The sequence below is a fragment of the Clytia hemisphaerica genome, unplaced genomic scaffold, assembly GCF_902728285.1.
Source record: "Clytia hemisphaerica strain Z4C2 unplaced genomic scaffold, Clytia hemisphaerica genome assembly, whole genome shotgun sequence".
NCBI classification, from domain to species: Eukaryota; Metazoa; Cnidaria; class Hydrozoa; order Leptothecata; family Clytiidae; genus Clytia; species Clytia hemisphaerica.
In genome coordinates, this window is record NW_027104200.1 from 415,621 (window position 1) to 430,823 (window position 15,203).

Below are 15,203 nucleotides of genomic sequence, written 5' to 3' on the forward strand. Positions count from 1 at the left end.
TATGCGAGATTTCTGATATCATAATAAGGGAAATGTAACTGAATGTAATGTCTTGTAATTAAAAACCATATGACGAGCGATATTTATAAAAGTTCTCTCCCAATTCTCTCGTTTGCGACAAAGGTACGTGCTTGACTTTTTAAGAATCTCAACAATCATTACGGCTTGACGATAATCAAGAAATTATTCACATTGTTTTACTGTTTCAAAAATGTTGTCTTTTTTAACCATTATTACAACCAACTACGCATACGTTTCAATCATGGAACTCCTTTCCTCTGCTTTTCTCTTTTCTTTTCCATGCATATCGAAACAAAAACATAGAAAAAGACTCAGTGCTTTCAATTTGATTAATCCAATGATGAAGGGTGGTTTCTTCTCTATCGAAATAATACTGTACACCATCTGCATTTTCAATTATCAATCTAGAAACTTTCAAATACATCTCTGAAAAATCTGCAACACCCCTCACTGCGAAACAAAGCTTCTGGGGTCGAAAAATGACCAGCTGAAAAATGCTTCTCTATTTTGTCAAAAGATGCAAACACTAAAATCGAATATTTGCGTTCGAATCTATAACGTTCGAATTAGATTTTCGAATAAAAACATTCGAAACTACAAGGCGGAAGTAAAAGGGCGCTATCAGTAAAGCATAAAAAAACTGATAATACGCAGGGAACGAGGTTGGTAAAAGGGTTGCTCCGCTCTCTCAGCGAGAGGTTCGAAAAATTGACTCTTCGTTCGTGGGATTCTCTTTTAAAAAAAAGCGACCTGAATGAGACTGAAATGTGTTTTTGCGGCATTTACCTGGGACTCGTGAAGGTGAAAAAAGGTACCCCCGCTCCCTGGGTCGGTGCAATATATATACTCGATTTTCGGGATTTTTTTAAATTTTTAGAATTTTTGTATTTTGGAATTTCTTTTTACATTCCCTTTGGCCAATGTGTTTTCAGATATTTTGGACTCTATAGATCCTCTGAGGCTGTTGTAAAATTTTCGGCTGGGGATAAAAAATAGGTAATAAAAGTTTTTTCAACTAGGAAAAATGTCGTCGCCTTAATTCTTATAATTTTCGTCACTTTCCCCCGACATATTTACCCAGAAAAGGCACTCTAGTTTTGTCTAACAGATTTCCCGGAAAAAGAATATCCAATTAAAAAGCTGTTGTTTTCACCTTTCACTAGTGCTTCTCAAGACTCTACACTCTAAATATTTGTGAGGTTAACTAGCAAATCGGCATCATCACGAAAACGGGCGAAAAATGTAACAGGCTAGTGAGTTTCAACCAATAAAATAGCGTATTTTCACTAGCCTTAAATTTTTCGACGATCGTCGTGATTATCCTGGATTACCTCAATATTATTTGCAACGCAAACAGAGTGGAGGAACATACTTAAGCGTTCTGGAGCGCGCGTAACCCCTTTTTCTAAACATTGATTTCCGCTTTGGCGCGCCATACTTTAGCGTGTCGGAAGAAAATTTCTACATCGGGTGCCAGATAAATATATCGCTCAACCACTTTTAAAATTCAGACTTCGTGTATGACTACATGACATCAATTTTCGTATCAATTTTTAAATCCTCAGATCACTCCGATCGCAAGTGAAGGATCCTCAGTGCTTTATATTTTAAATGATGAGATTGCTCAAAAATGCTCATCCGTTACCATTAGTTACGTAAAGATGACTGGTTGACCAATGACCGAAGCAATTTCTGTTGAAATTTGTGGAATTTTCTCCTCCGAGCTATTTCCACAAGGACCATATTCTATGTTATAATTGAATATAGAATTTTGAGTATCAATGCAAAGAAGCTTGTATTCAAGTCAAATTTCTTCATACCCCATCAACAGTAGACAGCACCAAACAAACAGATAGACGGGGCAGCACCAATCAACAGTACAAAGGGAAGTATAAAATTTTGTATAGATATTCATCTACAACATTGCCCCTTGATTTTCCAACTTGAGGGTTGTTGGCCTTAACTTACCTAGGCTAGCGCTAGCAACACCCAAAAGACCAGTATACTGTACAACTAACAAATAAAAGCAAAAAAGGGATTTATACAAAATATATTTTGAATATTTACCTGTAGCTGTAACTGTATGTATCATCACTCTCAGTTATAAAACGCATGCGTTGTATTTGAATTTATTAGCTAACAAAAAATTAATCAAAGTTTTTCAATATCCACTATCTCAAATATGAATTCTCGTGAACAACAGAGAAATTCACCATTTGCCCCTGAAAAACATGGGACAAAATATTTGTTTCTTTATTAATTCAGTTCTCCAAGCCCTCTTTTTCTCTTGATGGTTTTCGTGAATACATTTTTAACAAGCTCGTAAAACGAAAATAAACTTGAAACTTGAAATTGAATATACATCACGCTCACAGCACAGGACATGACCAACGAAGAACGTTAAGAGCCATTTTTTTTAAAAATCTTCAGAATAAAGAAAGTGTGATACCTCACCCTCTTAGATTTTGATGAAATTTTGACCAAATGATCCATCACACAAGAAAATAAGACCATGAAAATTTCACCTTGATATCTCAAGTATTTTTGAAGATACAGCGTCTCAAAGATAGGCTACTAAGCGAAAATTGACCCCTAAAAATCATGAACTCTGGTGGGGAGCAGATTTTGAAAGCCAATGAATTTTTATTCAAGTACATTAGAAAGCTGATTTACAGTGGATTTCAAGAACCATGGCTCCGCCCCCCCCCCACTTATTTGGGGGGGTGTAAATCTCAAATTGGCTTAAAAGTGGGTGGGAGCTGTCTCATTTTTTAAACTCAGGGGGGACCTAAAAAAGTGGGGGGAGCTGAAGGGCTGCACTAAAGTTCTGGGGGGCTAATTAGGAAACTGTAAAATACCCCCTCACTATTGTTTTGGTTAATAAGTTTTAAGGATTTTTCTATTGAATTTATCCTCTACATTCTATCAAATGTAGGCTAAAATGGCAGATTTCTACCCTTAAAATTCCAAAATTTCTCGTTGCCCAACCATGGTGGGCAACATTATTTAAATTTTCAATTTGGACCCCAATTTTTTTAACCCCGCATTTTTTCTGATGTACATGAATTCTTTCTTCTCTTCCTCAGTTGGTTGACGTCCCATGTTGATACGTAAAAAAACTAGTAATAATACTACCAAAAATGACAGTAGCTTTTTTGCTGGGTTCCTTAACCTTGAAAAGCATTTTTGCAGGGACCTGAACTTTTATCTTTCAACTGGGACCTGAACCTTACTGAAAAGTGGGGGGACCTAAATCGTAGGGGGGACCTAAATTTGTTGGGGGGACCTAGAACCCCATTCGGAGCCATGAGAACTTTTTGTAGGGAATCAGAAAAAATCAAATTGAGTCTCCAAAATTTTCCTCGAAAATCTTTAGCATCTCCTGTAGAGGGCTTCAAACTTTGTGTAATCTGGGTTTAGAAGCACTTTTAGCTGTCTGCTGATGGTCCTTGAGATTTTTTTGAAGCAAACTTTTGACCTGGAGTGGTTTACTGGTGGGTTTTGGCCACAAAAATAACATTTTCAGGATTTCTATTTTTGCGTAACCGTCAAAAATGGCCGAAAAAATTGCTATTTTGGCTGATCTGGAGCAAAATTCAAGATGGCGTATCTTTTTGAACCCCCTACAAATTTTTTTGAAACTTTCAGTAATGCTTCCTTAGTAGGTCTAGTTTATAACCTCAAAAAATCTCAGTGGGGCCTTGAAGTCTCTTAAAGATATGATCGATTGAAAATTTGCTTAACTTCGTTGTTTTTTCCCTCCTAAAATGCTAAATCAGGCCCACTTAAGGGCTCTAAAGGTAAATTCTTGTCAAAATATTGGTTGATCTTCTCTAGCCAACTAATCATTGGCATTAAGGGAACAACTGTAAAAAAATTCAGGTCATTTCCATTAACAGATGACATTTTATGACTGTTTCTTTATTTTTAAGTATATATAGAATATGTAAAAAAATGAGACTGACATCTGGCCTTTCCTACCATTCCAGGGCCTATATTTTCAGGAAAAGCCTCAACCTTTCACAGTTTGGTGAATATTATTCTTAAATATAAGCAGGTTACTTCAACTAAATGGGTTTAACAGTACTTAATTCCTATTCAAAAACTTTTTAGACTCATTCAGAAATCCTACTTTGACAATAATTTGCGCTTTACCGCAAAATTTCTAAGTCCAAGTGTCGTGATTAACTTTAGACTGTCCAATATCTCTATATTTGTGTACACTGACAGCCTTACTTGTTGATTCTTAAATAACTAAGCAACATTACTAGGGTGATATTTTATGAGATACTGCAAACAATGATGTTTAAATCTTCTGGACAAGAAATATTGGACAGTCTAAAGTTAATCACGACACTTGGACTTAGAAATTTTGCGGTAAAGCGCAAATTATTGTCAAAGTAGGATTTCTGAATGAGTCTAAAAAGTTTTTGAATAGGAATTAAGTACTGTTAAACCCATTTAGTTGAAGTAACCTGCTTATATTTAGGAATAATATTTACCAAACTGTGAAAGGTTGAGGCTTTTCCTGAAAATATAGGCCCTGGAATGGTAGGAAAGGCCAGATGTCAGTCCCATTTTTTTACATATTCTATACTTAAAAATAAAGAAACAGTCATAAAATGTCATCTGTTAATGGAAATGACCTGAATTTTTTTACAGTTGTTCCCTTAATGCCAATGATTAGTTGGCTAGAGAAGATCAACCAATATTTGACAAAATTTACCTTAGAGCCCTTAAGTGGGCCTGATTTAGCATTTTAGGAGGGAAAAAAACAACGAAGTTAAGCAAATTTTCAATCGATCATATCTTTAAGAGACTTCAAGGCCCCACTGAGATTTTTTGAGGTTATAAACTAGACCTACTAAGGAAGCCTTACTGAAAGTTTCAAAAAAATTTGTAGGGGTTCAAAAAGATACGCCATCTTGAATTTTGCTCCAGATCAGCCAAAATAGCAATTTTTTCGGCCATTTTTGACGGTTACGCAAAAATAGAAATCCTGAAAATGTTATTTTTGTGGCCAAAACCCACCAGTAAACCACTCCAGGTCAAAAGTTTGCTTCAAAAAAGTCTCAAGGACCATCAGCAGACAGCTAAAAGTGCTTCCAAACCCAGATTACACAAAGTTTGAAGCCCTCTACAGGAGGTGCTAGAGATTTTTGGGGAAAATTTTGGAGACTCAATTTGATTTTTTCTGATTCCCTACAAAAAGTTCTTGAAATCCACTGTAAATCAGCTTTCTAATGTACTTGAATAAAAATTCATTGGCTTTCAAAATCTGCTCCCCACCAGAGTTCATGATTTTTAGGGGTCAATTTCCGCTTAGTAGCCTATCTTTGAGACGCTGTATCTTCAAAACTACTTGAGATATCAAGGTGAAATTTTCAGGGTCTTATTTTCTTGTGTGATGGATCATTTGGTTAAAATTTCATCAAAATCCAAGAGGATGAGGTATCACACCCTGAAGACTCTTAAAAAAATGGCTCTTAACTTCTGAAAAAGTTAGCTAATCCCATTGAATATGGATGTAGACAATTTGAGATCACCACACATACACCAAAATTTTATTGCAAACTATAAACTTTTCCTTCACATGCGTTTAAATGTGGAAAACTTTTGTCGTGAACTATTAACTTTTCCTTTGCATGCGTTTAAAATGGGGAAAACTTTTGTGGTGGACTATTAACTTTTCCTTCGCATGAGTTTCAAATGGGGAAAACTTTTGTCATGAACTATGAACTTTTCCTTTGCATGCGTTTAAAATGGGGAACACTTTTGTCGTGAACTATGAACTTTTCCTTTGCATGCGTTTAAAATGGGGAAAACTTTTGTCGTAACTATTAACTTTTATTTTGCATGAGTTTAAAATGGGGAAAACTTTTGTCGTGAACTATGAACTTCTCCTTTGCATGCGTTTAAAATGGGGAACACTTTTGTTGTGAACTATGAACTTTTCCTTTGCATGCGTTTAAAATGGGGAAAACTTTTGTCGTAACTATTAACTTTTATTTTGCATTTGTTTTAAATGGGGAAAACTTTTGTCGTGAACTATGAACTTTCCTTCGCATGCGTTTAAAATGGGAAAACTTTGGTCATGAATTTGGTGATTTCTTTCATCGGGCGTTTAAAACTTGGAAACTTTTGTCGTGAATTATGACTTAGGCGTAGATCACAAATAAGTTGTGTTCGCGTCGTCCGACCGACTCACTTTCTATCTTAAAAATCCGACACTTTTCAGTCGGAAAGTGGGAAATCTATCGGATTTTTTACCAATAATTTTCAAAGCATTTTATACATTCATCGTTAGTCGCCGATTAGATCATCCAGTGTTAGTTCAAATAAGCTTTCCGTCCGTAATTTTTCAAAGATTGTTTGCGTTTAAAAAGCGCTATGCGACTGTTTTTTTGCAACCGTGATATGTAACAAAGATCATAATGCAGCTAGTGCGCTTGAAAATTCTTGCCGCGCGAACAAACCTATGTTCAGGGCGCATTTTTCCGATGATTCTAGTGCTGACCGACTGCCTAGGTTCAGAGCGCACTTTGCCGACGATTTTAGTGCCGACCAACTCACTTTTTGGGGCTGGAAATGACGCGAACACAACTTATATGTGATTGACGCCTTATGACCTTTCCTTCGCATGCATCTAAAATGTGGTTTACTGTAATACTTTTGTCATGAATTTTACTTTTTTGCATTTTTTTGGAAGAATGAAATCGTTTCCCTGGTTTGAAAGCTTTTTTCTTTTTGGCATTAGGTGAGACCAAATTAATTGTTCTGCAGGCCTGACCGACCCTATTTTTTCAAAATAGAAAAGTAATAGTATTGAATTTGCAACTGAAGAAGTTGAAAATTTTAAAATGTATTTGTAAATTCATCTCAAAACTTAAATGAATTCAAAATATCACAATGAAAATGACACAAATATCATTCATCAATAAAGAGGAAAAAGTCTGGTGCTTTAAAATGTGACAAATTTTTAGATCTTGACCTTCTGATCCTAGATTTTCAGAGATTTAGTTTTATTATATACTGACTTGCTGACCAGGTATGACCCATATTCTTCAGAAGGCCTTCATCATAAGTCTGCTTGAGTTTTTTATTCATTCAGACATGACATTGCGGATATAGCAAAAGGTCTGTACTAAACTTTTCTTCCTTTTTTCAGCATTTTTACACATGATAGTATTCCAAAAAATTCATCTCTCAGAAATTTTGATATTTTCCTTGGTTTATTGTAGAACTTTCTCCATTTTGTAAAGTAAAGGTGTAAGGTGAAGCATGACGCTACAGATCAAATCTGTGTTTTGACTGGACTCACCAACCTTTATGATTATAAGGGTACAGTCTGTTTATTGCGACAACTCTTTAAATTCAAGATCCTCTGAGAGTGTCTAGTGTTTTCATCTTACTTTAATATACGGCGTTTGTTTGTCATTCAATTTTTTTGTTTGCAACTTGCAAATCGAGGAGGTTCTGGGTCGCTTCGCAACTTAAATTCGTGACATTTACGGCTTGTTTTTGTCACTCTCACATGTCTTTGCTATGCAAACAGAGTAGAGGAACGTACTTAAGCGTTCTGGAGCGCGCGTAACCCCTTTTTCTAAACATTGATTCTTCTCCTTCTCCTTCTCCTTCTCCTCCAAGTCTAACGCTCGGTTTTGGTCAATTTCGTGAGTTTGTACATGAGCCTCTTTTTAAATCAAGCTCCGGCGGTAAAAACAGTAGGATGTTCTTTTTTCGAGGCGGAAGACGTCATTTCTTCGAGAAACGTCTGTGGTAAATATCCGTACGGCGCTCTATTCTCCTTGTCGATCGGGCAACGTCGGCCGTTTCAGAAGCGTATTGTTGATCGGACCATACTGCTTTGTTTATAATTGTCAAAACAAAAATGGCAGAAAATAGACAACAACAGAAGCGGCTAAATCCTGACAATGCGGAAACTTTAAATTTTTATTTTTTGGCGTCTTCGATGTAGGGCCAGGGTTTCTAGTAACGGCTTGTCACTGTGCCGGGTGCATACTCGGCGCCTTGGGCCCCGCAGGGTTGCTAGTAACGGCTCGAATTTCAGCCAGGTTAAAAAAGGGGTACTTTTACCCATATTATAATAACATTACCCCCGTATTTTGCCAGTTTGGTATAAAATGTTATGAATTGCGTGGTTTTGCTGTGCGGCGATGGCTCAAGGGATAGAGCGCTGGCTTCCGGATCCGAAGGTCTTTCTTTGGTGGTGGTTCGAATCCCACTCGGTGCGAAAATTAGACTGGTCGAAATTGATGAACAAATGATTGACAGGTATGAAAACTCAGTCAGAAATGAGAAACTAAGTCTCAGAAACTAGAAAATAGAAAAGGAGATCGAGAGATAGGAAGTGGAAAATAGATCCGCATTGTCAGGATTTAGCCGCACCTGACAACAACTTTTGATGATACAATCTTGGTCTTGGAAAAACAGGACATTTTATCAACTTTCACAACAAACTAACTTCAATTTTGTTTGTATATTTACATAAATCGTACGAAGGCAAGTGACTGTGAATAAATCTGACCATGTTATACCTGAAAAATTACATACTTGCAATATGAAAAAAGTTTGCACCCAGCCAACGAATGCAATGCCGACAATGCAACAATGGGAATGGTTGATGAACTGATTTTAGCTAAAAATTTAAGCATGGAGCAAAACTGACTGTTAATGATTGAATTTCCCTTGTTTTTTTTATCTACAACAATGAATTAACTGCTAGTGACAGTTTAGTGAAAACTTGTGCGTTGCGGTTATAAATTTCAAATTTTAAAGCTGATAACCGGATCCGGACCCAATATGAAGAATGTTATGTTATACTTCTTAAAAAGTTTATTGCATTGAATATGGATGTAAATATATTTGAAATCACCTCACATGTATGTACAATTAAAATTTTTCTTGAACTTGGAGATTTCTTCCCTGCGTGCATTTTAAAACGTGGAAAACTTTAGTTGTGAATTTAGAGATCTTTTGCAACTTGTGTTTTAAACATGGAAACTTTTGTCGTGAATTTGGAGATTTTGTTACCGTCAACTGCTCCAACTTGGGACTATCTGACAAAACATGGGACGGCAATTTGGCCACAATTTTTCACCGAACCTCCAAAGTCATTTGATTTGAGTTAATGAACGGCGTATTAAAAAATGGCAAAACGATGGAGCGTTTGACGTCACTCGCGCGGCAAGTTACACACGCATTATTTGTTAATCCCATTAAGGGTGATAGGCGGTTAGGCAGCGGGGGTTCTCTGATTCTCCAATCGGCGCTATCAGTGAAAGTTATCGTGACATGTTATGAAAGGAAGTATGATTGATAAACTTGGTGGAGTTATCAAAACAAATTTTTTGTAAAAGAGATTTAACAAGTTAGTGAAAATACAGACCAGATATCAAACACTCCCATGTTTCGACCAATCGTCCCAAGTTAAAGCAGTTGATGGTACGTACATTTAAAACGTGGAAACTTTTGTGATAAATTTGGAGATTTTCTTACACGTGAACTTGACATTTTCTTCCACCAGCTTCCACATGCATTTAAAAAATGAAGAAAACTCAAGTGATTTCCTGACATGAAAATTTATTTTATTTTCTGACATTTTTTTGGAAATTTTGATTGTTTCCAAGTATATTTTTGCTTTGCAGCATGCTTTTGGAAATCATAGCTTCTGTTAGGGGAATTTTTTCCTATCGACATTCTTTCAGATTATTTATTTTTTTTTGCATTCTGTCGGAAAATATGAAATTTTAGATTTTTACTTTTTAGCACGTACATTATTTCAAAAAACTCCAAAAGTTACTTTAAATTTTTACAATATTTTATATATGAAAGTATAATGCAAAATATTTCATCTCATTTTGAAAATATATAAAATTTTCTTTGGTTTTCTTACTGTGAAATATTCTCCTTTTTGTCATTCTTTCATTTTAAATATTTGCCCTTTTTGGCTATATAATATTTCTGGAAATCAGCGCTTAAAATAATAATTATATAATCAGGTATTTTGATGTGTTCAACAACACTCTACTTGGCGGTGCGACGCCGGGTAACCGCTAGTATAGTACTAAAATCCATTTAAAACATAAATGGAGTTTTGAAATTCTTAGGGACTTGTGTTGCTTGATGTTATCTGAGATTTAAAGCACTTTGAAGTCTTTTGAAGACATCAATTATTATTTTAACATTTGTAAAGGAAATATTTATCCGCATCTTTGCGGCTCTTGTTCTAATACAAGAGTGTGGGTAGACGTGCAGCAGTTTTTTTATTTTAGTAAGCATGGTTTAATGGAAATAATTATTTTTGGTTTGGAATCCTCCATATTTCGAAATAATATTTTGAAATTCAAAAGAGTTTAAAAACAGTCTGTACGTATTTACTTTAAATGACATGGTCTGATCAAAAATTGGTCAGCCCCTCAAAATGATATTCAAAATCTGAAGCCCATGCTTGGATAAAAATAGTTTTCGCATTTTGCAATATTTTTTTAATTCAGAAAAGTTTTGCAAACAGTCTGTATTTACTTTAAACGACATGGTGGAGTCGAAAATAGTCTAATTATTATTATATAATTCTAATTTAGAATTGAAGCCCCTCTTTCAGTAAACTAGTGTTATTTTTTAGCGAAATAAGTGACCTGCGCTTATCTTGACGAGTGTCTCACTAAAACAAGCTGATTGCGCATAAAAAAGTAATAAATAACGTCTAGTTTAGCCAAAGTTGTACTTTCCTGTACCAAACCATCACGGTTTTTGATCTGTAACTTTTTACAAATATTAGTATACCTCTGTATCATAGACCCACTGGAAAATTTGGTTAAAAATTCGTCCTTGGTGGGTGGAAAAATACCCTAGAATTTCAGACCCACTCGGAAATTGACTTTGATTTCATCCCTACTCAAAATCCAATGTTTAAGAATTGCACTCCAAAACCATCCTCACTGGATTTTTTATTAACCTTGGAACAAAAGAATTTCTATCCCAATTTGGATTTCAATAGGAATTTTTACCCCACGGAGAAAAAAGTGAGACTTGGGAAACTGAGACTACTCGCGGGTGTATTAATACATATGGATAATGAAAGCAATGTTTTATTCAGTGTACGCTATTTTAAAGGCCAACATGTTTGAAAATAACATAAACTATTTCCTAAAAATATCAATAATCTTTGTGGTTCTTCATTTTTGGGCATTACCATACCATGACACAACTCTGGTAATTTTCCCATTCGAAGCTGCACCACATCCAACGTATTGACTGTCAGTCATCGCGTTTTTCATGTTAGAACCAGAATTATACCTTGAAGAAAAAAAATGAGTAAACCATTTTCGAAAGAATCTACAAATATAGGCTCACTATTCTCAACTATTTTGGTAGACTATGTTATAGTCTAAGACGAATCACTATCTAAGAAAAAAGCCCAAAGCCGAAGAAAATTCGCAAACGGGTTTTTTTGCCGAAAAGAGTTCCCGTATACCGCCATAACGCCATACCGCCATATTTTCCCGCCTTTACTATCACTGTAACGGACGATAACATCGTCTACTATTTTGGTCACAAAGATAAGTAATCAAAACAGTCCCATTGTTATTCCTTAGACCGCTTTCTTAAATATATTGTCAAGGATTTGTATTTAAGCTCAGCTTCAAGGCTACATTTTCAACAGAAATGGCATGGGACATTCTTTTCAATGGGCTATTTCAGATGAATAATTTACCCTCATGGGGAAGTCATTTTCCATCCAGAGGCTGCCGCAAAAATCTTGAGAATTCAGGGATAGTCAATATGGAATTTCAGATAACAACCCAAGGGGTCTCTGTGAAATGGAGAAAAACCCAGAGGAACTTAATAATAAAAGGGGACACTCCAGGTTAACGAGCTACCGTATGAGAGGCCCTTAAGGGTGTGATTTTCAGGTTGCCGTAAGGGTAGAAATGAACAGAGATGAGAGAATAGGTTCTCTAAGGGTGTAAAAAGTGAAAAAAATGTTTTATGGGTTAAATTTTGGAAATTCTTATAGTTTTTTACCTTAATTTGGACACGAAACGCACCCGGAGGGGGGGACTCCTTAATTCTTTTTCCTGAATAACCAAGATACCTCCGCCAAAATAATTAAAATCTAATTCTCCTTACCAGGCTTTGATGGATAATTTAAGAGCTTTCCCCAAGTCTTGATCTTCCTGAAAAGCATTCAGATTGCCAACCATTGTTGTTAAACCAGGAAAGTTGAATCGTTTCATACAATCATGTTTGCTGGTCAATCCGTTTTTGACCATATATTCAGCGTAAAGTTGTGCATAGTATGACATCCGATAATGAAACTCAAGATTAACACCAGCATACTTGTTCTGTTCACTAGCACATAACCCTAAAAGAAAATTAGGTAACCTTTTTCTCTCAGGGAAGTGAGAGGAGAGGAATTTTTGTTACCGGAGGCTCTTTCCAAAATATAACCTTTTGAATTTTACCCCTTTGGGATTTTGAAGGTCCTAAAAAGGCACTATTAAGGTGATGCCCAAACCACATACAATGTTGCCTAGTTATCCCGAGGGTTTTATATAAACGTACTTAATTAAGTCACTTGAGTTTGTTAGCGAACGTGGTATGACATGCATGCATGCTAGATTCTTGGAATAAAATCTGCAATTTACTGCATTGTCTTACAACGTAGCAATTGTAAGTTACCTTAAAGGAAGAAATTTTAGCGGATTTGGCAAAAATCCGCCAAATTAGATTCTCGCCGAATTTGATTTCTTTTGCCATCCGCTAAATTCAAATTATTGTATTCATTCCCAAAATGTATGCTATTGCAGACTTTGAAACAAGTTCTTTTCTTATTCAATAGGGTTTTTTGGTCAAAAGTATTCTTCATCCGCCAAATTAAATTCCCGCAAGATTTGATTTTCAAGCCATCTGTCAAATTAAATTCCCACCAAAATTTCTTCCTTTCAGGTAGCCTTTTATTTCTTGACATTTTCTCTCGAAATCGGGCACTTTGTAATTTGATCTATTTCACTAGATTTTTGAAGTAATAGTTCTCCGAATCAAATAGAACGACTACGAATCCACATCGGGCAGAGGTCGTTATAATAATATTTCGTACTATCCAAATATCAATTGGAACTTACTTTTAACAGTATCCACTTTCCTCTTTGATGTTGTGATTCGATTGTTTTGATAAGCTAGCCAGGTAGAAATAAATTTATGATAATTTCTGATAATTTCAGAAGAAACACAAAATATCAAATCATTGCTTAAGACAGGTGGCAAAACATTGCTTGAGAGCCCCCCCCCAGGATTTCCTTCCCAAAAGCTTCGAGTCTAGCTCTCGACAACACGTTTATGATAAAATAGTGGACTTTAAAGTTCTTACGTGGAGCAGAAACATGACATAGTTTGCAGGTGGCTGGACATATGGGTTTGATGCCTTGATGATCACACATCCAACTTGCTATTTCAGAGCAACCTCCATGCAAGTCAATGCAACCTTAAAAAACAAGAATAAAATACAGTTGAGTCTCTTTAACTCTAACCTGGACAACTCAAATGTCTGCTCCTTTACTCGAACAAGTTTAGTGATCCCTTCAGTTAACAATACCTTATAAACCTTACTCTATAACTCAAAATTCCATTAGCTCGAACATATTTGTGTTCTCTGTGAGTGTTCGAGTGATGAAGACTCCCGGCGGGGGGGGGGGGGGGGTACTTAGGCAAAAATGGATGATGGGTATGCGCGGACGGTAAGGGTCGGTTTTTTCACTTTTCAAAGTCTCTCTAAGGGTCGGAAAAATCAGAAAGTTTTAAATTAGTCTCTCTAAGGGTCGGAAAATTCAGGACTTTTAGGAAATTTTTTGGTTTCCAGAGAAAAAATTGTAATAAAGTCTCTCTAAGGGTATGACTTTTTTCAAAAATCGAAAAAAAAAATTCAAAAAGTCTCTCTAACGGTCACTTTTTCAGCAAAAATCCCGGGTGAAGACTCCACTGTAATAAATGTACATTTAACTTCAAGATTACCACAAGGTTCCCATCCTTCGACCTAGGTCTGGAACCTAGGTCTCCCTCTACAGTCCGGCAATTGCTGCTCTCTAATATTGTTGGTAGAGCATTTGTAAGTATGTCAAAGGGATATAGGTACGATTCCCAGTCACTGCCACTTCCGCGAATGGCTTAGATGGGTAATCTGAACTATGTGGTAAGTTACTTGGAGCTGAGAAAAGGTTTGGCGTTCCATTTCAGCACAGCGTTAAATAAAAAGAAAAAATTTGGACAGACTCGTTCAGCTGTAAAGGTTTTAAAGGGGTTTCTACTTACACTTTGGGTCAGCAGCCTCCGATATAACCACCAGATACAGCAATAGGATTGTCAGGCTTTTCAACATCATTTTCGTAGAAAGTTTCATCTTTAATGAATCGTTCAAAAATTGAATTACCGATATCAAAATTGTCTAGAGGAAAGGTGGTTAGAATTTATTTGAAATATTTACTTAATGTAGGCTGTTCCTCAGTCTATTGTTATCATTTTTTCTGTCGAGAGACACGAGTGTATTTAAATTGAATCGAAAAAACGGCTTACTCTCTGTTAGCTTAAGTCAAGGCCACAGCAAATATTTATCATTAAGTTCTTCTAAGTTTTCTCGTTCAGATAATTGAATCATAGACGACGCTATCGTCCTTATAATATATCATTATGATATAATATAGTTTGTATATTATAAAACGTAATATGTTGCGCGGCGGTTTTAGGTTCTCTAACACTTTTAACAAAGAATTGCCTTTATAAATTGCTTTTTAATAAAATCCCTTAAGAATAATTAAGAATTTAATTGCAAAAATGACGTTATGAACTTTAAAAAGACGTTAATAATATGTTGCATCACCTTCTTTTATAAAATGTGCTAAGTTTTAATGGGTAATTAACGTTTTTGTTTCGAAGTTTTTTCAAACTGTCCGCAAAGAATTGAACTGTTTTAAATTTTTCGGAAAAATTTTCTAAATTAATGCATCAAAAGCTATGGCTGTTTTTCTATGAAAAATTGGGATAGAAAATTGGTCAAAAAGCACTATTTTCAAGATTTTGATGCAAATAAGCTTTTACAAAATGTTTTTTCTTCGCTGAAACTAAGCTCTTCAAAGTTAAAATACTCTTCTTCGCAAAAGTCTTCA

At 35.7% G+C, this 15,203-nt stretch overlaps 1 protein-coding gene across 1 annotated transcript; it reads right to left on the bottom strand.

Moving 5' to 3' along the window:
• Nucleotides 1–11,165: 11,165 nt before the first annotated feature.
• On the bottom strand, nt 11,166–14,561 carry LOC136815193 (uncharacterized). Its single transcript, XM_067071644.1, has 5 exons — nt 14,353–14,561; nt 13,415–13,528; nt 13,170–13,223; nt 12,175–12,409; nt 11,166–11,340 (listed from the first exon to the last, which is right to left on the bottom strand). The coding sequence occupies exons 1-5, from the start codon at nt 14,438–14,440 to the stop codon at nt 11,220–11,222; spliced, it is 612 nt and encodes a 203-aa protein (XP_066927745.1). The 5' UTR covers nt 14,441–14,561; the 3' UTR covers nt 11,166–11,219.
• Between the last annotated feature and the right edge of the window lie 642 nt (nt 14,562–15,203).

Bases quoted from the DNA above. Each gene is read 5' to 3' on its own strand.
- LOC136815193 (XM_067071644.1), bottom strand. From the start codon at position 14,440: ATGAAACTTTCTACGAAAATGATGTTGAAAAGCCTGACAATCCTATTG. The intron at 12,410-13,169 runs GTAAGTTCCAAT...ATTTTCTTTTAG, and splicing joins GAAAGTGGATACTGTTAAAA to GGTTATGTGCTAGTGAACAG. The intron at 11,341-12,174 runs GTAAGGAGAATT...TTTTTCTTCAAG, and splicing joins AAATTATCCATCAAAGCCTG to GTATAATTCTGGTTCTAACA.